The following is a 23,845-nucleotide window of genomic DNA, read 5'->3' as shown; positions in this document are numbered from 1 at the left end:
CTATGCATTCCCAAAATTTCTGTAACAAATCTCAGGCATATTACTTGGGTTGGGTTCGAACCCAGTTTCATGAGAAATCTTTTCAGAGCCAACACTCCCACAGTAGACATTTAATAAATACTTACATGTACATGTAGTTGTACCTGCAAGTCCACTATTAAATTATGAGGCCTACTAAATAATTCTGAAAATGTATTTTGTAAGAAACCTTTGGCTGAACACATTATCACGAATATTCGTAGACATATTCCAGGAAACTCACACTGCATAGCCTAACCCTCCACAAATAAAACACAGTAGAGTAGGGTAATGTTACATCAAAGTAAAATGTTTTTCACTTTCAAAGCTATTCAACTCGATTGTAAAGGGGGTTGAGGTCACACAGGTACCCTCTATCAAACACAGAGATTCAAAAGATATAAAATCGCCCAACAGTTTGTCATTTAACCAGCCCAAATGTGTTATTTGTCTGAAGTGCTCACGAGAATTGGCTCAGTTATCTATACTTTCCACGATGCCCTGAAGGAGTGTGTCTCAAATTACCGGTCCCGAGCTCATTTAAAAACAGACACAACCTTTTTTCTTCATATCCAAGCGCAGTGTTCATTACAAAGATTTTAAAGAACCTTAATATGTAGAGAGCAAGCGAGGCCTACTTGTCAGCTGTTACTACCATGATTGAGATACTCTGATGAAGCATTTTATATGGAATTTTTTGTTTGTTTGTTTCTTTCTATCTTTTTTTAGTGCAGGAATCTAAATTAATGGATACAAGTATGTTACATTATGCAACTTAATGTACATGAAAATTGATAATCAAGGTTACATGTACAAAGAGATTTCTAGTGATTAAAGGCACTAGACACTATTGGTACATGTAATTGTCAAAGACCAGTCTTCTCACTTGGTGTATCTCAACACATGCATAAAATTAAAAAAAACTGTGAATTTTTTAGCTCAATTGGTCATCGAAGTTGCAAGATAAAAATGATTGAAAAAACACCCTTACCTCACAAAGTTGTGCCCTTTCGAATGGAAATCGCACAGGAAGCACAAAATCGGCCGCTACGCAGCGCTATGAAATTTGTCCCTGGAGATAATGAGCTCATTATAGAGAAGGTTAAGTACCCAGCAATTAGTCACCTGAAACCAGCAGTAAACCATTGATTGGGGAAAGGATGTTGCCCATAACTGTGACATTTTTAGAAAAAGATTTTAAACAGACTTTGTTCTTACCTCCTTTTGCGTTCCTCCGTAATCCTTTTCCGTCTGTCATCATCAGCAGCTTTCTGTGCTGTCTCAGGTTGCATCACCCAGATTGGCTGAGGAAGCTGCTCCTGGACATAGAAAGAAGGAGTCTTCATGGAAGCCGTCTTGCTGGTTGACAAGGCCTGCTGGAGCTCCTTCATGGCATCTTTAACATCTACTGGTTTAGGAGGTGGTAAAGGTTCCTTGGCGACCTTTGTAGGATATCTGCCAGTGGCTGGGCTTCCTAGAGTGAGGTTTTTGTAGCCTGGACTGAAGTTGAACCTCTCTGGGAAGCTGTCTGGAGTTGTGACGCTGCCGCTGCCCCCGCCAGACTTGGGTTCATCTTCCTCGTCGGCATCTGAGAACTGGTCTTCTTCTGGGTGAGGGGGAAGATTGCTTGTGTTGACATTGCTCTCTGCATGTCCAGCAAGACGGATACCCACTACATCATACTCCATGGGGCTGACGTTTGGCATGTTGGCCTTCCTCTGGTCCTGTTTAGCCCCGGCTGCTTGCTCTTGAGGTGTAGTCGGGGGACTAGGACCTGAATATTCTGATGACTGCCTGCTACTGTCTGGTTGGACCCCACTGTCTGATCCAGCACTCTGCTTGTTCTTGTCATTAGACTTCCAGAGATTGGCAAGCTCTCGTGCCGCTAGTCTGGCCAAGAGGTTGTCATCAACGCCGGTTGGTGGGATGATTGGTGGCCTGTCGTCGCTGTCGGTGCTGCCATCGATATCTATATCATACTTCCCACCTGAAGAGGGTACAGCAAGGTCTTCCTTCCTGGATGGGTGTTGGTGGGATGGGGTGTAGCTGTCTTCGTTACTGCCTGCTGCATACCCTTCATCTACTCGATACTCTCCCTCATCTGGATCCTCTTCACTGCTTGATTCTCGATTAGCCATCTCATAGCTGTTGCGCCGTCTCAGTGACCGTGGCCGCTCTGCAGGAACGGAACCATTCATTGGCTTGCTAAATCTTTTTGTGACGCCCTCGGGGTTGGCAGCGCCACCCATTCTCTCGTCCAAGTACGCGCCGCACTCGTCACAGTCGTCAAACACTACCTCTCCGCCGGTGGTGGCACTGTTTGGTAACTCGCTCACGTTGAAGCTGTACTTGTCAGCAGCCCTGCCCCTCTGCAAGGCACTAGATCCAGGGTTGGCCCTTGGGATGTTGTTAGCATTGGAATTATTCCGAGGAGGTTCTGGAAAAGTTGCTTGCATATGTGGGGAATTGCCGACTCGGTTGGCAGGTGAAGTAGGACCTGACCTCTTTGGTGGCTGTGTCTTAACTCCCCCCGACTGTGAGATGGTTTGGTTTGTAGTTGGTGATACTGCCTGTGCCCTCCCAGGTGTACTTAACCCTGCGCCGGATCTTTCTCCTCCAGGTCTTAGAGATGACACAGCGGCATATTCTTCATAATTACGGGTGCGGACAGGACTGGTTCTCTGTCCTGGTTGTGCACTCTGAACATTTTGTCCAATTTGAGTTCTCCTTGAGTTCGTTTCTTGTGCAGGATTTTTAAAAGTACTGGATGACAGATTCTTCTCCAGGTCAAAGATTTCCTTCATCTCGTCCTGAAATCGTGACTTCAAGGATGCAACCGGCTTCGCTCCGCCCGGAACTGGAACTGGCTTCTGTGCCTCTTTTGGTCTGTCTTGATTTGCATCCTGCTGACTTGACTCAGATTGTGGAATGGCAACATTCGCTTCTGGGGCTTGTCTTCTCTGGGCTTGGCCGGGGCCAACTCCTCTCATGTCACCCTTGCCAGGTTCGCGTCTCTCTTGGGGCTTCTTCACAGGTGGTGATGCTTTGATTGCTGTATGTGCTGATGGCTGCTGTCGACTTGTAGGCACTCGTCTGGTCGGACTCCTGGGAGACTGACTTGTTGATTGCTCTGTAGATACAGGCGGTTTTGTAGGCTGGGCATCTTTGGGTTTAGTAGCAGAAGTGGCCTGAGGAGGTGTCACACCTCTCTGAGGTTGAGCGGTAGTACTGTTGCGAGTTCCTGCAGTTGGTCGTGGTGCCGGACGCCCTGCACTCCTTGGACTCTTTGGACGGACAGTTTTTTGAGGGGCTTCCTCTTGATTGCTTGCATGTTGCCGAGCTGATTCACTAGTACTATCGGATGTATATAATGTGCTTGCCGGTTGCTCAGGATATCTATTTACATTAGGGTATACAACATTGATGAACTTATTTTCCTGGGGGCTCTCATTATTAAAGTCTAGTGCTTGGTTATACGGCTGTTCATGGGCTAAGCTTTCAGCAGCCATGGGCTCATTCGGATAGCCATGCTCGTTGTGGAATTCCTCCTGATCTGCCTCGGCAGAGTCACTTTGACCCTGGTTACCGTGATCAAGCTGCATGCCTAGATCTTCATTTAAATCATGCCTGGCAGGAGCTGGTGAAGGCTCTTCCACCTCCACAGCTTCCTGCTCCTCTTTGGCTCTCTCTTGTTCAATGTTTATGTCCGCCTCCAGATATTCCTGCGATGCTACATCATAGTCAATGAAATGAGCTGCTGGGTTTTGATGAGAGGCTTGGGGTACGGGATCGTACGAGTCACTCTCTGCTTGCTCTGACTGAGGTAGCTCTTCTTCTGGGACGGAAATCTGCTGGTTCCCAGGATAGAAGTCATCAACCTCCTCAAAGAAGTCTTCACCTTCTGCTTCCTCATCGCTCATATCTTGCATTCCCTCCACCCTGGAGTTGCTGATGGCGAGACCTTCTTCCACCACCGCCATGAGGTTGTCTTCTTCTGCTTCGTCACACTCTCTGGACAGCCTGTCCACTTCTCCAGAGTGGCGTTGATCATCCTGAGGGGCGTCTTCCGTGTAGTACTGACCCTCACTCATGAGGTTATCTTCCACCTCTTCCGTCTCTACTTCCTCCTGGTAATCTCGGTCGTTATCGCTCTCCGTCATATCCTCCCCTGTTTGAAACTGATCTGATGGCTCCACGTAGTAATTGTTTTCGTTGACCTCAAGGTTGAAATGTTCACCTTGTTTGCAGTTTGCCTCCTTGTTGTCTTCGTTGTTGTAATAATCCTCCGTTGGATCTTCGTCAGCTCCGCCGAGAGCACCATTCATCTCCTCCAGTCCGATCTCTTCCCCGCACTGGGACTCAGACTTCTCAGATTCAGGTAGCTCCCCATTGCTCTGGAGGGCTGAGCCACTTGCGTTCAGGTTGAGGCTTGGGTCAAGGGTCGCTTTAGGGTTCACAATGTCACTCTCTGCGTCCTCAAAGGCGTCATCAAACTGGGCCACATCACGCCTTGCCATGGTTGCAAACTTCTAAACCTGTAGAAAAAACAAACCAGAAAAAAAAATCATTATTACATAATCAATGCAACGTGTGACATTCTACAAAGTGATATTTGTTTTTAAGTGATTCCATTGTCAATTTTCATACATGTACTTCTGCTCAGGGTTATTGCCAATGTTAAATGGGTGAGTAAGTGAGATTGCTGCATCAGCATCTTAACAGTGGTCCGCTAACCAACTGGCAGTTAAATCACCTGAGGGCCAGACAAAATTCCCTCTAAGAAGTCTGGCTCGCTGGTTCAGTGTTGAAAAGCATCTCATTGAACTAGACCCCTTGCACTGGCCGCCAGCGCTAATGACTAACATTAACAATGTAACCCTGCATGCGTGCACACGCTGCCCAAGGCTCTCAGCCAGTGATAGGTCTTCAAGCAAGCACGTTTCCACTGTCTGTCATCAATGATGGCACCAATGCAAGAGGTCTTTACAGTACTATGGGCTAGTGAAAAAGCCAATGCACTGGTGAACTGAGAGCTAACTGTTCCAGCTGGCTAGTCACTGAAACAGTTCAGGCAAAACCCTACATGTAGGTGCCGAAGTAAACCTTTAGGCTACCATACAAATGTTCAAATTGTATAGAGATGAAGACCAATTGCTTTCATACATTCTGTTAAAAAGCTATCAATTTTTTAAAATGAAGAGTGTGTGTGAAAAATAATGCACAGGATGACATATTACATTCCTGAGATGTAAACTAATGTGCACAGCTGTATGAACATGTTTGTAGTACAAGGTGTACAATGACATTAAATTGCTTGCGCAAATGTATTATAACATGTGCATAAATGACAAACCAAACATACGCAGCAAACATTGTTGTTTCAATTGTCCACAGGCAATGTTTGTATAGAAGTGATCAGGATCCATCCTGATCGACACACAGACAGCACTTTCAGAACATCTCCCCCAAAACCGGATAAGTTACGACCGCCAAGAAAAAGCTAATTATTCCAACTTGGCGATATCAACCCAAGCTTCAATACAGACTGTCTGATACACCCAAGCAATCTCTCCAAGATCTCACCGTGCAAAAAAACAACCGTAAACATTGTGGTAATTTCCCAAGGGTGTTAAATCTCCATCGGTAGGGTCGGTGAAGGTAAATCACACAGGCTACAGTATCCTCACTAGCTGCTATATAACCTCCAGTTGAGCTGAACTTTGCAATTAAGTTCTATGATAGGATGAAACTATAAATAAATAGTAAACTTGTGGGTACAACCATCAACCATGTGTAATCTCTTTTGTGGGAGTGTTGGCTCTGAGAAGAGACAGTTTGGTCTCGACGTTTCCAACAGTTTAACTGTGACTCGGGAAAAAAGCTGAAAAGTTCAGTGATGATCAAGGGGCAAGGGTAGACTTCAGTTTGAAATGAAAGAAGCTACATTTAAGACTCCTTGTGTAGAGATATGGGTTTTGATTTCATTATACGTGTACGTAGTAATTGGGAGTCATGCCTACAGTTGCGTGGAGAATGTGGAATGTACTCGAGGCCAACACAATGGCTTTTATGTACTCTCCTTATGGGACATGTGGAGTGCTCAGAGACAATTTGGCACACTTACGTTGGGTAATAGTTTTGCATCAGTGAATGTTTATAATCTGCACGCTCTCCTTATATCCTTGCGTGGAGCACGCAAGGCCAATTCTGCACACTTACCTCGGGTATTGCATGCATCAATGATTACTTATGATCTCAACAAACTCTTCGCGAGAACACTCACTACGTATGAAGTATGGAGCAGGCAGTTTGAACGCAATATTTGAATAGTAAAAATACACAATGTTTACTGCTTTCCGAATTGTCCACGCTCAGGCAGGACTGCCCGATACAGTCAAATAAACAATATCTGGCCACTCTACACAGTCTGTATTTCATAGGTTCTTTCATTTGAAACTGTTTGCAGATACTCGTGTACAGTGTATGTTACCATTTCGGTATCACTCAGCGCACTACCAGTGTATTACCAGAATGATTAATTTATGCTTGGTGAAGTTCAACTACTGTAACCAAGCAAAGGAAATGAACATGAGATGCAGAGTGCATGATGGATCAATGGAATCTGTCAAACTTTAATTATCAAACCCATTCACGTGCAGCGCTCATATAAAATTCACTCACAGCGACATTTTGCAGCCGGTTTAAAGTAGGCTATGGACGGAATGTGCCTGTAGTTTGTGTCATCCCACTTGCTGGGGTTTGTCAGCTTGTAGTTTGTACATTATGTAGATAGCGTTATTCTATTAAAACGACAGGGTATTTCCTGTTTGTTGTCCACACTGTCCACACAGTGTGATTAAGCAAACACAAGGAGAGGTATAGATGCTAGTTTGTCTTGCCTCTATCCGTCGTCGTGCTCGTGCATGACTGCAATTCGTACAATTCAATCACCATTGATTGTGAGGCAGGAAGTGTCTATAACTACATACAACCACCACAGTGCATCATAGATGTACATGAACACAGCATCAGTGCTGGTCATGGAGTAAAGTGAACAAACTGAGTGAGAGGAGGAGGAGGAGAGGGAGAGATGGAGGAGGGAGTGATGGGTGAGCAGGGGTCAAGATCTCACCTGAAGTGCTCCAGTTACACATTTATTGCTTCACAGTTACTATGGAAACCTGTTGCATGAACTGTGCCAGGCCTGATACACATTTGTACAAGCTTTCCTATTTGAAGAGGGCAAGGCAGTGTAACCTTGGTAACGGGCACTTGAATGCAAACAGCAAGATTTGTTCACAAAAGTAGACTTTTTAATATGAAGACAGAATATTAATAACAATTCTACGGTCAAGGTCTATCGGTAGGCTCTCCGAATATTGGAAACAAGCAGGTGTCTGCTAAGAACATTGATGTACTGAACTACATGTTGTACATGTTGTACATTACACACCACGACCTAGCAGACAACATAATGTACTCTCGTACTCAAGTACATTCACTTTATCGACAGCATGTCACTCAGACACAGGGAAAAAAGAAAAGATCTTTTTTGCGCACTAATCCGTGAGCCTTCTTGTCTTGTCGTAGAGGTTAACCGGATTGCCAGGAGATAGTCAGAGTCTATTCGCATGGGCGCACTAAGTGCCTCACGCCGAGGAATCCATGTAGTGTCTATGGACAAGAGATGATTGGATTTGTCTGCCAACATCCAGTGGGAAAGAGGGGGGGATTAAGAGGAGACTTGATCAGATTGACTCAAAGCGTGCAGACAATATCAAAAATGTAACTTGTCAGGGTTTTGAGGAGGCAGTGTGTGAATGCATCCTTAGGCTTACATAAGGGTCCCGACATGCAGCTAGATCATTAGTCAGAGTGCTTAACCCTCCTACTGTTTGACTGTTGAATATCACCTTTTTTTTATTATCACGTGTGAATTCATCTACACAAAACATAGTCAACCCTCCTACTGTCATTCGTGTCAACCACTCGAGTCCGTTGCTCTTAACCGCTAGGCTATTGCATGCCACAATGATCCACATTTATGCATGGTACATGTATGTACATTTTTACGTGTGTATCAACATTGTACCTGAATCCATTAGGAACAGCCGTGTCTATTTGCCATACAGCAATGTATGATGTACACACATGTCTACATTTCCAGAAAGACACCTACCGTACAAGTACGTACATGTATGTACAGGTGTACCAGATTACAACTCTGTTCATTCCCCTGGTAACGCAACTGCATCTTCAGAGAATGTCCCCTTCACTTAGAAACAGCTTTTAATAAATACTAACTCTCACAGACTACACCAAATCGGCCTTGAAAAACAGTCTGCATTATAAATGTATTGTGTGGAGTGTTGCACTACAGTACATAGCGTGTTTTTTGTTATTTCATACATTCCATTATATCATGTATATATTGCAGAGACTTTCAGTTATGGTTTTTTGTGTTGCCATCCCCCATCTGACAGTTGATTAAGAGCAGGTATAGTTTTTATGAACACACTGTCAGGACTGTACAGGGTCTGTAGCGTTTGAGGTCTTACGTACATTTATGGCGTTAGAGTGACTGTGTTTTTAGTACGGTACGTACATTCCCAGGTGACCAGGGGTCGATTTCACAAAGAGTTAGGACTCGTCTTATCTCGAGTAAGGATGAGTAACTCGTCTTAATTTGGGTATAATCTTAAGGTCTGCATGCTACAGTGCAGGGTTGGGACTCATCCTTGGTCCTAAGATATCTTAAGTTAGGAAGAGTTTTGTGAAATCGACGGCTGGTCTACTACACGTAGCTACTTATGGCCCATTTCAAAACATCACATTTGGCTTGGGCTCTGGCTTGGGATCTGGCTTGGGCTCTGGCTTGGGATCTGGCTTGGGCTCTGGCTTGGGATCTGGCTTGGGCTCTGGCTTAGGCTCTGGCTTGGGCTCTGGCAGAAAATTGAGACTTAATCATCAAGATAAAACCATAATGCTCCAGAATGCACATTAGGGCATTTCAAACCAAGATAAACACCAAGTAGAAATTATTCCCCAGACCTTGTTTCAATTCAGCATTCTTCCGCCAAACTTCCAAAATGTTGGTCCAGAATATACCCCACTAATGAAAAACTCACAAGTGAACCCTCTGGAGTACCCAAAACGAGCACATTCATGGCTTCAAATAAATTGAGTGTTCACTTGTACGCATCATGTACAAAATGCCCACTTCGCTATGCAAGTTCCAAACTACATACCCGTTTAAGAGATGGTATCCCATTACAGCCCTACCACTAAGTACAGCACGGCATCAGGCAATAAATTCTGATGTCTTTGACGTGACACGTCCTGTCCGTCTTCAAATTAACTTTGGATATTCCCAAATGGTTTACCATTGAACCCCGGGCAATGTTGCACCATCATAATGGCACAGTCAGACCATTGGAAGTAAACATCGTTCTCGATGTACTTAAAAGCTAGTGCATACACTGTATTTTCACTCGGGCAACTTTATTCTCGCAGCATCATCTGAAACTCTTCTTTTTTTTAGCGAAGTAAAGAGGCGCCATCTCATTTTTCATTCCGGTCTTTGTTGACCAAGATCTTTCTGCGTCAGTCGGTTAATTTTAATCATTTTTTATATTAAGTGCGTACATGTTCTTCTGTACGAGAAAAAATTTTTCCTCATTATGTCAGGCAAAAGGTACTCATTGTACTTTAAATATGTATTAATAAATGCCCCAGACAGTTTCTCTACTCATATTGGTGGAGATGGCGTCACGTGGGTGTGCATAAACCTTTTGTTTATGCACACTGAGCTGGCTTCCGCATGTCAGCCGCGCAAGATTATCACGCGGAATGCGCAAATCATAGCTATCGGCGCGTAATCTAAGCGCGCGCGTACACAACCCACACGCCTCGAACAGATTCTTCACAAAGTTTTGGGAAAAAAAATCACCACCTCGAATTTTCAATTGTTAAAAAGTCTTTAACTGTATTTGTTTACGCTTTTTAACAAAATTTATGAATGAAAGAGTAGTGACTCGTTCTTCTACGTCCGTTTAAAACCTTGCAGGGTCGTTGCTGTGCAATAAAGGCCCTCGCCTTCGGCTCAGGCCTTTATCACACGGCCGCCGACGCTTTAAACGTAGTTGTGCACCAGGCAGATGCACAAATGCGTACGCATCACACCTAAACAAAAAGGCACCAAGTTCCCACATTTTGCCAACCAGTAGTGTTAGTGCACACAACGTCCACATGCAATATTTCATGGCAAAGTGCTATAGGAAACGCCCTCAGAATATTTTTTGGTGATTTATCATGTTTATGGAAGAAAACATTATCTTCTGCAAGCCTTTTCAAAATGTCAATGTTTTGATTTGAACAATGAACAGGGTGTCATGGCCAACGGGTTTAAAGCCAAATTCAAATTCTGGTGGTTAAGTAATTGGAGTGTGGGTTCGAATCTCGGTCGTGGCACTTGTGTTAGAAGTTGAGCAAGATACTTAACTACACATGCTTCTTTTCACCCAGGGGTACCAATGGGTACCTGCGAGGGAAGAGGTTGATATTATCATGATTGTGTTTTTAAAAATCCAGGCTGTATAAATCTTCTATTCCCCCAGGGAGCTGAGAAAAATTGAAGGAATATCATCAGCTTAATGACCAGGGCACTTACAAAGTGCATTGAGACATTTGTTCGATATTGTAAAATGCGATTTAGAAGAACTACATGTAGTTATTGTTGTTTTTATTAACAGGCGATGCGTGGTAAATAAATGCCAAGATTTTGTTCCTGAGTACGTGTAGCAGAAACCTTACACACACGCAGCAGATGTACACATGTGACGTATTGACTTACGAACAGGATAGGAAATGGCTACATGTAGGAGTGCAACATTGCAGTTTCTATTTCACCGACCTCAGTACCATAAAGACATTGAAGTCAAAAGGGCACACACATCCTACATGTAATGTACATTAATTCAAACACACAAAATATTCCCAATTGTACTGAGTTTTGAGCAGAATCAAGCATGCTGTACTGGTGATTTTCACTTGCTTTTTTGTATTGGTTCCTGTCCCCTAGCCCTTTTTCTTACATGTAAATCCACTCCCTCAGAGGAAATTGAAGAATCTTAGAGTTGACAATAACAAGGAAATTAGACAAACTACATGTACATGGCTACATTGTGCATAATTGTTCAGTACTTGAGTGCTGAGAAGTGTTGTAGGGTGTCATGGCCGAAAGAACATCGAATACAAGTGCTGGTGGTCGTGAAGTCATCAAAATGTGGGTTCGAATCCCGGACATGACATTTACAAGTTCTCTTTCAGAGCGAGATCCTTTAGTGTTATAAACACTTTTTTTCACCCAGGGGCATACATAAATTGGGGTACTGCAAGGGTAGAGGTTGTTAATGTGTATGAAATAGCCACTGGAGCGCCATGGAAGCTCGGGCTGTATACTCCCTAGGGAGCTCGGGCTGTATACTCCCTAGGGAGCTCGGGCTGTATACTCCCTAGGGAGCTCGGGCTGTATACTCCCTAGGGAGCTGAGAAAGATGAAAGGAATGTTATTAATTTTGTTTTTTTTACCCATACACCGCCGTGTGTTACTGTAGCACTGTATACTCAGTACTTTCCCGAGTCCTGTGAAAAAGTATCACAGGCATTTTAATTTACTCCGGTGGGATTCGAACCCACGACCCTTGCAATTCTAGAGCAGTGTCTTACCAACTAGACTACCGAGGATGCCCGGTAACTAGAGGCAGTTCGAATCATAGATGTTTTGGCAGCGGGTACCGCAACGATATAAGAGATGTTAAATTTGCATCGGGGATAAAGAATATTAATTTTGTTTTTCACCCATACACCGATGTGTGTTAGCACTGTAATGTTATTGGTCCAATGACCAGGGCACTAATGTAAATTGAACTGAGGCGTTATTGTGAAAAGGCACTAAATGAGAACTAGTTGTTATTATTGTCTTTACTTTATTACACACATAAAAACGTGTTCAATGACAAGGAAGCCACCTTTACAAACCCTTTTCCACCTACTGGTATCATCTTAGAAAGACCGCTTCCCACCATGTCTGACCACTGGCGATCCTGCATATTTTCCGGACTTCAAGCCAGGTGTACACTTTATGTACATGTACGTACATGTAGTACGTACATTGTACTTACAATACAGTATAAGTGTACAGTGCACACACAGTTCACTACACCAGTAAACGCTGTCATGTTTTACAGTCACTTGAATTTCCATGACAACAACCGCGCATCTCAAATGCCCTCAAAGTCTCGCTGTATCCACAGAACCAGTTCACCAGGGAACCGGTGGCATTTACAATTATTTCCATGACGAGAACGCATCCTGTTGACAAGGGAACCAATTATTGGTAACTGATACTTAAGGCAGACTAGGAGATGCTTTTTCTGTAAACACAACAAAAATGCAATCAGAAAACTAAGCACAAAATGTAACAACTGTTGTAAGCTGGACACCTTTGGGATGTCATTAAGACAAGTATTCTCACATGGTGTCCCAACACAAAATAACTGTGGAAATTTTGACTCAATTGATCATCAAAGTTGCAAGCGAATATTGAAAGAAAAAACACCCTTGTTGCAAAACTTTGTGAGAGTGTTCAGTATGCATAATAAAAAGCTTCAAAGTCTTTTGATATTTGAGTGCAAGAAATTACTTCTTTCTCAAAAACTATGTGACTTCAAAGGTGTTATCTACTAATAAACAGCTCTCCATTGCTCAATACAAAGTAAGTTTTTATTCAAACAATTATTTTTTAGTAATTATCAATAGTGTCCAGTGCCTTTAAAGACAGCGGACACTATTGGTAATTGTCAAAGACCAGTCTTCTCACTTGGTGTATCTCAACATACATAAAATAACCAACCTGTGAAAATTTGAGCTCACTCGGTCGTCGAACTTGCGAGATAATATTGAAAGAAAAAACACCCTGGTCACACGAAGTTGTGTGCTTTCAGATGCTTGATTTCGAGACCTCAAATTCCAAACTTGAGGTCTCGAAATCAAATTCATGGAAAATTACTTCTTTCTCGAAAACTAAGTCTCTTCAGAGGGAGACGTTTCTCACAATGTTTTATAATCAACTTCTCCCCATTACTCGTTACCAAGTAAGGTTTTATGCTAATAATTATTTTGAGTAATTGCCAATAGTGTCCACTGCCTTTAAGACAGAGCTTTATTTCACACACTCTGTCTACCATCTTTATGGAGTTCTCAAATACAGTAAAAATTTAGAAAAATTCTCACAGGACATGTGATGCTGGGTGTCAAAACCAGCTACTTCTTGTCAAAACTCAAAATTGGGTTATTTGTTCATCAAATGGATTGAGAAGTGCAAAAAAACTACACCGTATTTAGACCACGGTACATGTTGTAAATATTTCTCAGCGTAAAGAATGATTTCAAACATTCTCCTTCACAGTGATGTCTATCGTGGATACTGTTACAGTTGTCTTCACAATTATTGCCATTTCACTATTTCTGAGAAGTACCTTAATTGTTAATATCGACATGAGTGTCATATTTCAAGAACATGAGCATTGTACCCGTGCACAAACAACACCCTGTACATAATGGCAGTACCGAGGTACTTCAATTGTTTTTCTATTACCATCTATTGTTCCCTTTTCTGACATGTCTGAAGAAATCCTCTGTGGAAATGCAGTAACATTTTTCAGAGTGAAATTATTTGAATCCCTATCTCTCTAAACCACTATTCCTTTAAATGAAATTGTTTCTCAAAAAGCTACAATACAGTCATTATCAATAGGTTCCTACCAAATATATTTTTACGCCATTTATTTTTGGAGTTAATTACCAAAGAAATACCCTCCCTTTAAACTGTACCCACATTTGCATCTTGCAATGGAGATTTTGTACCACAATCGGTGAGTATCAAGAATTACATTCAACATAGTACATTTAACAAGTTTGTTAATCAGAACATGGAAATAATGTATTATTTTCAGGGAGCTTTTTTGCAGTGGGATCAGGAAGAGTTGGCATCTCTGCTTTAAAACCATAAGTACATGTATTTGGAATTGCAAATGAAAAGCCCAGTCCATGTCCATTGGCCCTAGCCAGTCCAAGCATGGCAGCCTCAGTGTCATCAAATCATCTTACACTACAGTGTGTTAAAAAAGACCACAGTCTTTCATTTCTAGCCCAAAGGGTCTTCTCCTCTCCTCTTCATTCCTAAGCCTTGATCCACACGGTGAAGGCCAGAGGGTGTCAGACTGAAGCGATACAGACTACAGGTATGTTGTGTGGAAATGTACCATACATAATGAGATTTTATAAGACATGACAGAGACCGCATTAATGTTAATGATTTCAACAACATGAACGTGTGTACAATGTGCAGGCCTCCTACTTTTCTCTTGTTTTTCCTTAGTGATTTTTTTGCAGGCCTGATAATTCACAGAGGCAATGAAGGCAATTGCCTCTGTGCCCCCTGGTCAATACCTTTGTGCCATTGAAATTCTCCAGTAAATTTACAATTTCCTCATAGGGTGCCCTTTACCACGAAGAAAATGCCTTTGTGCCTTTGCCTTTTCAAAAACGAAGCATACACACCTGGAATGGTACAATGTATACTCAATATTGTACGATCAAGACAGTTTTTCCTACATATAGTTAAATAGTATTGTACACTTAAAGTTCATGAATTACGAGAGAAGTTTCAAGGGGCACATGGCAATGACAAAGGGGCACGGAGACCGTCTGTCAACAAACTTTGAAGCCATAGGGCCGGACACTTCACAGAGGCAACAGACAGTTGCCTCCGCTGCCCCCTGGTCATAACCCTGGTGCCCCTTGAAATGTTCCAATGGAAATTTATAATTTCCCCTAAGAGGTGTCTTTACTAAGAATCAACAAGAAACCGCCTTGGTGCACTTGCCCTTTCAGAAAAAAGGAAACATCACTCAGGCCCGAAGCCAATAAGAAAACATAAGAAGATTTGGCATATCCTTACAATTTCCTCATACATTGTAGAGTGTCCTTTACCAAGAAGAAATCGCCTTGATGCCCTTGCCCTTTCAAAAAATCTAAACATCACGTCTGAACCAAATAAGGTAAACACAAGATCTGATCTCCTTACAAATAGATACACACACATAGTACATACATTAGGTCTGTCTCATCTGGTTTAATCCATGGTCTTACCGTGCATTATTTCCGCTCCCTTTGAGGCTAAACCACACGGGGAAGACATCTCCCTCCTCTCTTACAAACAAATTTGTATTATCCCTCCATGAAAAGGCAACATCCGACTTCAGTGACTAACTAAGTTGCATTCTTGTACATAAAGCCATAACCATTCAGGCTATACACCCGACATCACACATGTGGCAGAACAACCCGTGGTCGTCATTATGCATTATTTTTCATCCGCCAGTGTCAAGATACAGCACACGTGCATGTAGCTGAACGAAAAACCGATTGCCTCAATGTATAACCTCTTAAGGGATCTGTTTGCAGTTGTTATGGCTCAGTCCATTACCATGGTAAAGGGTGAGTTAAAAAGAGGTCTAAGTAGATGATTCCACAATGCATCATGAGTGTATGGACCGTGCGTCCGCTATAACCTTGACAACATCAGCCTGAGAAATTTGTAAGTTAAGCAACCGGTGAGGCATACGAATGACACATTCCTCTAGTCTATCGCTTCGATGAGAGGAGGAGGAGGGGGGATGGGAAACAACCTCTGCATAATACAAGGAGATGTCTTGTTTCATCACCGTACGAATCATCGCTACTATTAAGGGATGACGTAGTTTGGTGTCCTCCCTCCTTGATTGAGACGGGATAAGGAGTGATGGATGTTGCATGTTTAACTTAATACGTAGAATAAGCATACAAACCAACTGCTATTAATCTGGTGTGTTGTACAATAATACAATTTGTATGATTGTGTAAACAGGCCTACATGTACAGATGAACTGCAAGTCATCATCACAAAAAGTCTGCGGCCCATGTATTCATTGTAAGTAAGACAATCAAATGTACATGATCAGTGAAAGATTTTCCCTTGTTCATTATAAAGTACATGTAGTGAAGAACCAGCAAAAAAAAGCTACGCAAAATGTATCGGGACTTTGCTATCAAGAAATAGGCTCACCATTCGCTACTCAATGCCCTTTTCCCGGTCCCAACTTTTGCGTACGTGAAGCCTCAAATTGGGGACAGCAGTGAAAAGCATTATATCTACTGTACTATTGTCACGGCAATGACATTCATTCAAACATGGCATTTTAACACAATACAAATGAAATAAAAATTCGAGGCTCTACACACACATGGCTGATACTTGCAAACAGTGATTATATATGTACTCTAGATTCACAACTGCCGGATGAAATCATTCCTGCACATTATGAACGATGGGTTCACAGTCGGTTTTTGCCTCAGTTTTACAATAGAACTGAATTGAGAAAAAGCCTTGTTGGAAAACAGGCAACGTATAAAAATTACTTGTGCACAGTATAGGCACATCATTGTACATTGTACACATGATTTTTGAAGGATTCAGGAAAATGGAGAACTAAAGATATTGGAAGAGTGAGGATAATGGAGGACTAAGGATGTTGAAGGATTAAAAACATATTTGAGGATTGAAGACCTACAGGTATGAGCATTGAAGTCACAGTAGGCAAATGTTGATAGAGTTTAGGTTAACTACATTGTACATGTAAATAAAACAACCATCAAACTCAAGCATCTGATCATCAAACACAAAGTGGATATTCAAGTCACGATAGAGGTGCTACATCGTCAAGGCGGAGGCATCCGAGCACAGCGGACTGTCTTAATATTTATGGAATTTTCTTCCTGATAAATAATCCGACCGGACATCGTTAATCAAATCCTCATTGAGGTGTCTTGGGGAAGACATTAAGAAACAGTATACTGTGTCAAGGAGAAACCACTAATATTTACACAGGAAGTACTGCTTAAGTGTAATGCATCATTGGGATGTTAAACCATAGTAGGCCTACTCAGGCCTATACATTGTACATGTATGCTTCGTTGTTGAAAGGGCAAGGGCACCAAGGCATTTTCTCCTTGGTAAAGGGCACCCTTTTAAGGAAATTGTAAATTTCTACTGTTGAGCATTTCACGGGCACATAGGCAATGACCAGGGGGAACGGAGGCGATCGCCTTTGTTGCCTCCGTGAAGTATCAGGTCCGGGTACTTGTACTGTACACACAATGGTGTCAAACAGTTCAGAACATTTACTAGAATTTTCTTGGGCTTTACAGATGAGAGACAATTCAGGGGGGAAGGGGGGCTTTTCCGTGTAATATTTATTAGAAATCAATAATTAATTCATCATTGTACACAACTACAAGATAATTAATGAGCGTAGAGTGTAAAAGGGACATGTATGGTACAGGGTAGATTAGTGATGAAAGAGCCAGACACTATTGCTAGTGGTGGAAAACCTTGTCTCCTGGAAGAAGCAAATTTGCATAGTAGTCTCCTCCAACACAATACCTGACACAAATAGAAACAGGATTTTTGGCTTAAAATCAATAAAACGAAAGAAACATTGATTTCACTATGACTACACTGTAATGGGGAGACCACAACCGATGATGATCAGACAGGCAAGAGGAAAGTACCTGATAAACAAAAAGGAGACTGAATGTCTAACAAAAAGAGGTTACCAGAGAGATGATGCAGGGTCCACATTGTTTGAGGCTTGGTTTACGTCACAAAATTTGCACCAAATCATTCACAACAGTTTTACTGTGTTCAAATTCTGCAAAACGTTTTGCGAAAACAGCCCCGAGACATAAAAATTCGCATTCGCATTCGCAGGAAGTACAAACCGGACATAAAGGAGTTGGTCAAAAATACCGCACCAAGAGACTCAAGCCCTACAATCAGTGTACATTTTATCATCATAGGATTTGTGTACACGTCTCTCATTCCTAGAATCCTAACCTCCGTCACATAATTTGCAGACCTGTGAAACCTTTAAATGGGTTGTACAAACAGCTGGTGAAACATGACCGGGGACTATTAACTGATGAAGGAATAAATTTATCCTATGGATGTCAGTCTCATGGGAGGCACCTGATACTAGCTTCCCCTCGATGCTCTCCAGGTTCAAGCAAAGAGAACCAGGGCTAACAACATTTGATGCCTGTTAGGAGCTTATAAAAACATTTCATTTTCAGTGATTCACTTTGGCTAATTTGGTTTTTAAACTTGTACACACGTATTAAATAACTATGTGTACACGCACTTAAACATCAAAGCTACATGTACATGAAGCCAACACTTGAAACTATTCACTATAATACGGGTATGAAGTTTTGCATTACAATGTACAGTTAGGCTTACACACAGTAATGATGAAAACTACCTGTTAATCAGATGATTAAAGATGCTATGTCAGGGTTTTGGCCCCAAACATTAAAAAATATGTTTTTATTGAGTGAATGGTATTTCAAAAGTACATGTGTTTTGCATTTATTCTACTGTCACAATGCAACCTTGTGTACAACCGGTTTTACATTGAGAAAAAAAACACTTAGCATTTAAATCTTTAGATTTAAAGCAGAGTTCTGTTTGTGCCCAAACTGGCCTGATCTGATCACTGATAACGCACGCTGCACAATTTGTGAATATTTTGCGGGACCCAAACTTGCAAATCCGAAATATATGCAGTAAAATGGCCTTGCAGCAGTCCCAGGATTGCAGCCAAAGGGACTGTAATTTTGTATTGCAGTACGAATAAGTGCATAAAAACGATGTTGGTTAAAAGAAAACAAGGTACATGTAAAATGCATGTTTTCATTTATGCAGGATTCTCTCTTTAAAGACAGTGGACACTATTGGTAATTGTCAAAGACTAGTCTTCACAGTTGGGGTATCTCAACAATGCATAAAATAACAAACCAGTGAAAATTTTAGCTCAATCGGTCGTCGAATTTGCGAGATAATAATGAAAGAAAAAACAGCCTTGTCACACGAAGTTGTGTGCCTTCTGACATGTCTGATGCTTGATTTTGAGACCTCAAATTCTAAACTTGAGGTCTCGAAATCAAATTCGTGGAAAATTACTTCTTTCTTGAAAACTAAAACAGCCTTGTCACACGAAGTTGTGTGCCTTCTGACATGTCTGATGCTTGATTTTGAGACCTCAAATTCTAAACTTGAGGTCTCGAAATCAAATTCATGGAAAATTACTTCTTTCTTGAAAACTACGTCACACCAGAGGGAGCTGTTTCTTACAATGTTTTGAAGGGCAACTTCATCAAACTTTAAACCATTCACACGCTACACATGCCCCACATATTCTTGACTTGCTATCAAGAATCTCTAATATTAAAAATTACTGACAGGCATGACAGGACTGCAATGCTTATCACTGTGGAACACAACTAGCAAAATATTACATTTAAAATAACAAATTATTGTTCTGAATAACTTTTCTTCTTTGAGCTTTATAAGCCAGCCCCTGTGGGTCTTGTGGACTTCATCAAACTTTAAACCAGTCACATTTATGACTTGCTATCAACAATCTCTTGCATAAAAACACTGACAGGGTACAGTGTATGCTGATACATGGTACAATAACAATGTATTGCTGAATATTGTATAACATTGTAATGTAGTACTTAAGAAAATACATGGTTCATGTGTACATACATTATCTCTTGTTTCAACCATTCGCTGACTCATAGTTCGTTATTCACACTGAACCAATTCAGTCTGTCTTCGCCACGGCCCCTCTCATGTTGCCCGTCTCCTCGTTTCTGGGATATAGTGACCCGGTTGCGACCATGGTTATCAGCCGAGGGGCTGTTTGGACGGTTTTGTCTAACGATCATGAGAGGTTGATGTGCATGCACTACATGCATGTCTTATTTGCAGAGAATTATGTCTTCATTTATGTTAATTGATTTAGTAATCTCCTTAAATCAAGTAAAGGATTCAGACAGGTTTACAGTTACACTCAAATGTCGGTACAGATATTACAATTTCTACATGAAAAAAAACCTCAATTTTTAAGAATGAAAATGCATAAAAAACAGCTGGATGAGCACTTTATGACAATACATTTTAAGACAGAAAATGGTAGGCCTACATAATAATAATTTAATAATCATCACATGTTTTCTCACACCCCCTCTCTGCTCAATTATGGAAACAACCATGCTCTGATGATATAAAAAAAATTATATAGAACAATTATTTAACTAGAAAATTATGACTTGTTGAGATAGCCGAGTGGTCTAACGCGTCAAAGTTAATTCTGTTGGGATCTCCCCGCAGGGGTTCGAATCCCTCCCTCAACAAATTTTTTTAACAGTCACCTAAAAGCAACACAGTATTTTCTGGCTACCTGCCAATGCCAGTACAAACTTGAACTTAATTCTGCTTGGAAAATTAATTTATCCTTCAACAGCTCTACATTACATACATTTGTACGACATGGTGTGACAAAAGCCAAGGTTATTACATTACACGTACGTGAATACGCTGTAATCACATGGACCACGAAGTCTCTGTGCGTACATTCTCCGAACCTTGGGATCCCAAGTGCATTACTTGAAATGTGTGAAGAAAAATGCAATCCCGCACTTGAACGAGTCCAAAGTTTGAATATGGCCAAGCCATATAGTCCATACACACACACTTTCTGATCGTCTCAATTAAATTACACAGAGTATAACTCGTCCACATTCAAACAAACATCTTCACTACCAAAGGGCCCAATTTTCTTTGAGCTGCTTTTAGCACAAAAAGTAGCTAAGCACAACAACATGATTACTACTCACAAGATTAAAAGGTTACAAGAAGCCAAACTAAGATTTGTGGCCGGTATCCTGCTCGTTCCTGCTAAGCAGGAAATTGTTTAGGAAATAATTATTTTCTGCTTTTAAAAGCTGCAGCAGATTATGAAATTGGGCCCAGGCTTGAACAGGTGTAAGCTTCAGTTTTGAAAGGGCAAGGGCAACAAGGCATTTTCTCCTCCTGGCATTTTCTCCTCCTGGCATTTTCTCCTCCTCAGGGCACAAGAAAACTGTAAACGTCCTCTGAAGCATATCAAGGGCACCAAGGCAATGATCAGGGGGGCATGGAGGCAATCACCCTTACGCCTCCTCGAGGTATCAGGTCTGCTACCCTTACTATTCCAAGTGTCACTCCCCCCCCCCCAAAAAAACAAATTCAACATTGGAGCAGAAGCTGCATCTTTACGGCAGTGGACACTATTGGTAATTGCAAAGACTAGCCTTCACAGTTAGTGTATCTCAACATATAAGCATAACATAACAAACCTGTGAAAATTTGAGCTCAATCGGTCTTCGAACTTATATGAAAGATAATATATGAAAGAAAAACACCTTTGTCACAGTTGTGTGCGTTTAGATGGTTGATTTTAGACCTCAAGTTCTAAATCTGAGGTTTCGAAATAAAATTCATGAAAAATTACTCCTTTCTCGAAAACTACGGCACTTCAGAGGGAGCCGTTTGTCACAATGTTTTATACCATCAACCTCTCCCCATTACTCGTCACCAAGAAAGATTTTATGCTAATAATTATTTTCAGTAATTACCAATAGTGTCCACTGCCTTAAAACATTTGGACGCTCGTACACTACCCCTCTGAGCAGAGAATGCGGCTTGTATAAGACATCAATGCTAAAATTCTCGTTTCATAGTCAAGATGCCACAAACTCCAGTAAATCGATACTGTAGACCATACTGTAGCTCATTAGGCCAAATAAAATAAGCAACATGTTGCTCGTCCAGACCTTTTATCAATAATTGGGTTTTTTTTTTTTTTCAAGCTGGCCACCATGTTTAAGATGACCGTTGCAACATACGATGTTGGAAAAATATGGAAAGCCATAATGCAAACTAAAAACAGACAGCCAAAGTCTGTAGGAAGCAATGTTCACAAACACAAATATTCAAAAATAGTTTTTGGAAATGGTTAGAAACAAATGAACTAATCGTCAGAGATATTTCAGAAAATGTGGAATTTGCACACCATTGTTTTTTTTTTTTTACAATAATATGATTTTTGAATTGTCCTCAATTTCCGTATACAGTTGGCATGGACATGTAGGCCTACTTGTGCGGCCATTTTGACTCCGATTTAAGCTTATATTGTATTTAACTCCGATAAATTTTATCTCCGATTGATTTCAGATATTTTATTTTGTTTAAAAAAAAAAGAAAATTGTGCAAAACCCAAAATCGTAGCAGGTGCAGCCGAGAAACATATTATTTATTTACTTGGCCTTATGATTTCAGTAGTCATGTTTTCTGTGTCGCACAGTGCGGCCATTGATGAACAGGCAAATTCAATGTTCAGACTTAGGCCTGCTGTGTAATAATTATATGGTAATATGTAGTTACAAATGATCATGGGGGGGGGGGGGTTCTGTTGATGATGGCTCCAGTCTGACAGTGCGGCCATTGATGAACAGGCAAATTCAATGTTCAGACTTAGGCCTGCTGTGTAATAATTATATGGTAATATGTAGTTACAAATGATCATGGGGGGGGGGGGTTCTGTTGATGATGGCTCCAGTCTGACTGAGGGGGTTTTGTCTAGAGACCAACTAATGTCAAGGCTTGTTGTGATGGGTCTCCACATATTTGATGGGCCGACAGTAATCCTAATGTAAAGCTTAGTAAAGGACTTGCAATGTGTTAAATTAAATATGTTGGAATTGGAATCTATTTGTCAATTTTGTGTGTACACACAAAATTAAACTCACAATCACTGGTGCATGTAACCACAATGTACGTAAGCTCAATATCGAATTCTACAATTGTTGATATGGACTGTTAACTTGATCATGGCATTAAGAAAAAATCCTTAAATAGAATGTTATGGTCCTCTCGTGTTTTAGCTGTCATTTGGGCAGCAGACCACATGGTATTAAGGTAAAATGCTGGTGTAAAGACGAACATACAAGCATGTACAGCAAGTGCACTGGGCCTCAACAAGGAAAAACTTCATACAGTGTACAAGTAATCAGATCTGCATCGCTGTAATCATGTACATTGTACAATTTCAATTCAATAGGAGACTTTCCAACGCTAGGTGGCAGCAGACATACCGGGTAAGTTTCCATTGTTTACGTAGTTCTGAACATGCGCATAATTCTGAGAACAATGGATTTACCCGGTAAGTCTGCTGCCCTCTATCGTCCCATAAAGTCTCCCATTCAATTAACATCAATTCAATTCCATACACCTTTATCATGCTGCCTCCATCTTGGTCATGTTCCACGTATCGAATAACAATAATGAACGCTAATAATCATTTTGAAAATAGTAACCAGACTATTTTGTTCTTCCAGCCTAGGTTTGGTAACATTGAAACCAATGGGGAAAAGTCAAGATGGCAGAACCAAGATAAGGTCTATAAACATCATTCCTGCATCTGTGTTCATACACACAGGTACAAAAGCTAGTGAACAGGCCTGGAAATTTTCATCATTGAGAGGGCAAGGTTCTTTTCATTTTTCAAGGGGCACTTCCATCAAAGAACATCTGAATGTCTATGGAAAACTTTTAGAGGGCACAATAGCAAAGAGTACGGGCAACACTCAAAACATCAGAGGCAATGGCCTCTGTGGCCTTTGTTTATTGAATGCGAGGATTGAGTGAGGCCACTCTAAAGCGTTAACTTCTAAATTGTATCTGAATGCACTTCCAATGTACTTGAATTAATTAAATTATTTAAACACGTACATTTTCCATAAGAGTCAAAGTCAGTGGGCGCCAATAAATCATAATCCG

General features: G+C 41.2%; 1 protein-coding gene across 2 annotated transcripts in view; it reads right to left on the bottom strand.

Moving 5' to 3' along the window:
- Window positions 1-23,845, bottom strand: part of LOC117295833 (microtubule-associated protein futsch-like) — a 36,490-nt gene that overhangs the window by 7,507 nt on the left and 5,138 nt on the right. Inside the window, exons 1-2 of one of the 2 annotated variants that reach the window (XM_033778604.1) lie at window positions 15,232-15,629; window positions 1,237-4,553 (exon numbers count right to left, since the gene is read on the bottom strand). In XM_033778604.1, coding sequence (XP_033634495.1) covers window positions 1,237-4,535 — 3,299 coding nt within the window. In that variant the 5' untranslated portion in view covers window positions 4,536-4,553; window positions 15,232-15,629. Of the gene's footprint in view, window positions 1-1,236; window positions 4,554-15,231; window positions 15,630-23,845 lie in introns of those variants that run through there. The other variant, XM_033778603.1, reaches the window with a different exon arrangement.

Source organism: Asterias rubens, chromosome 10 (genome assembly GCF_902459465.1).
Source record: "Asterias rubens chromosome 10, eAstRub1.3, whole genome shotgun sequence".
Lineage (NCBI taxonomy): Eukaryota > Metazoa > Echinodermata > Asteroidea > Forcipulatida > Asteriidae > Asterias > Asterias rubens.
This window is presented reverse-complemented; position numbering and strand designations above follow the sequence as displayed.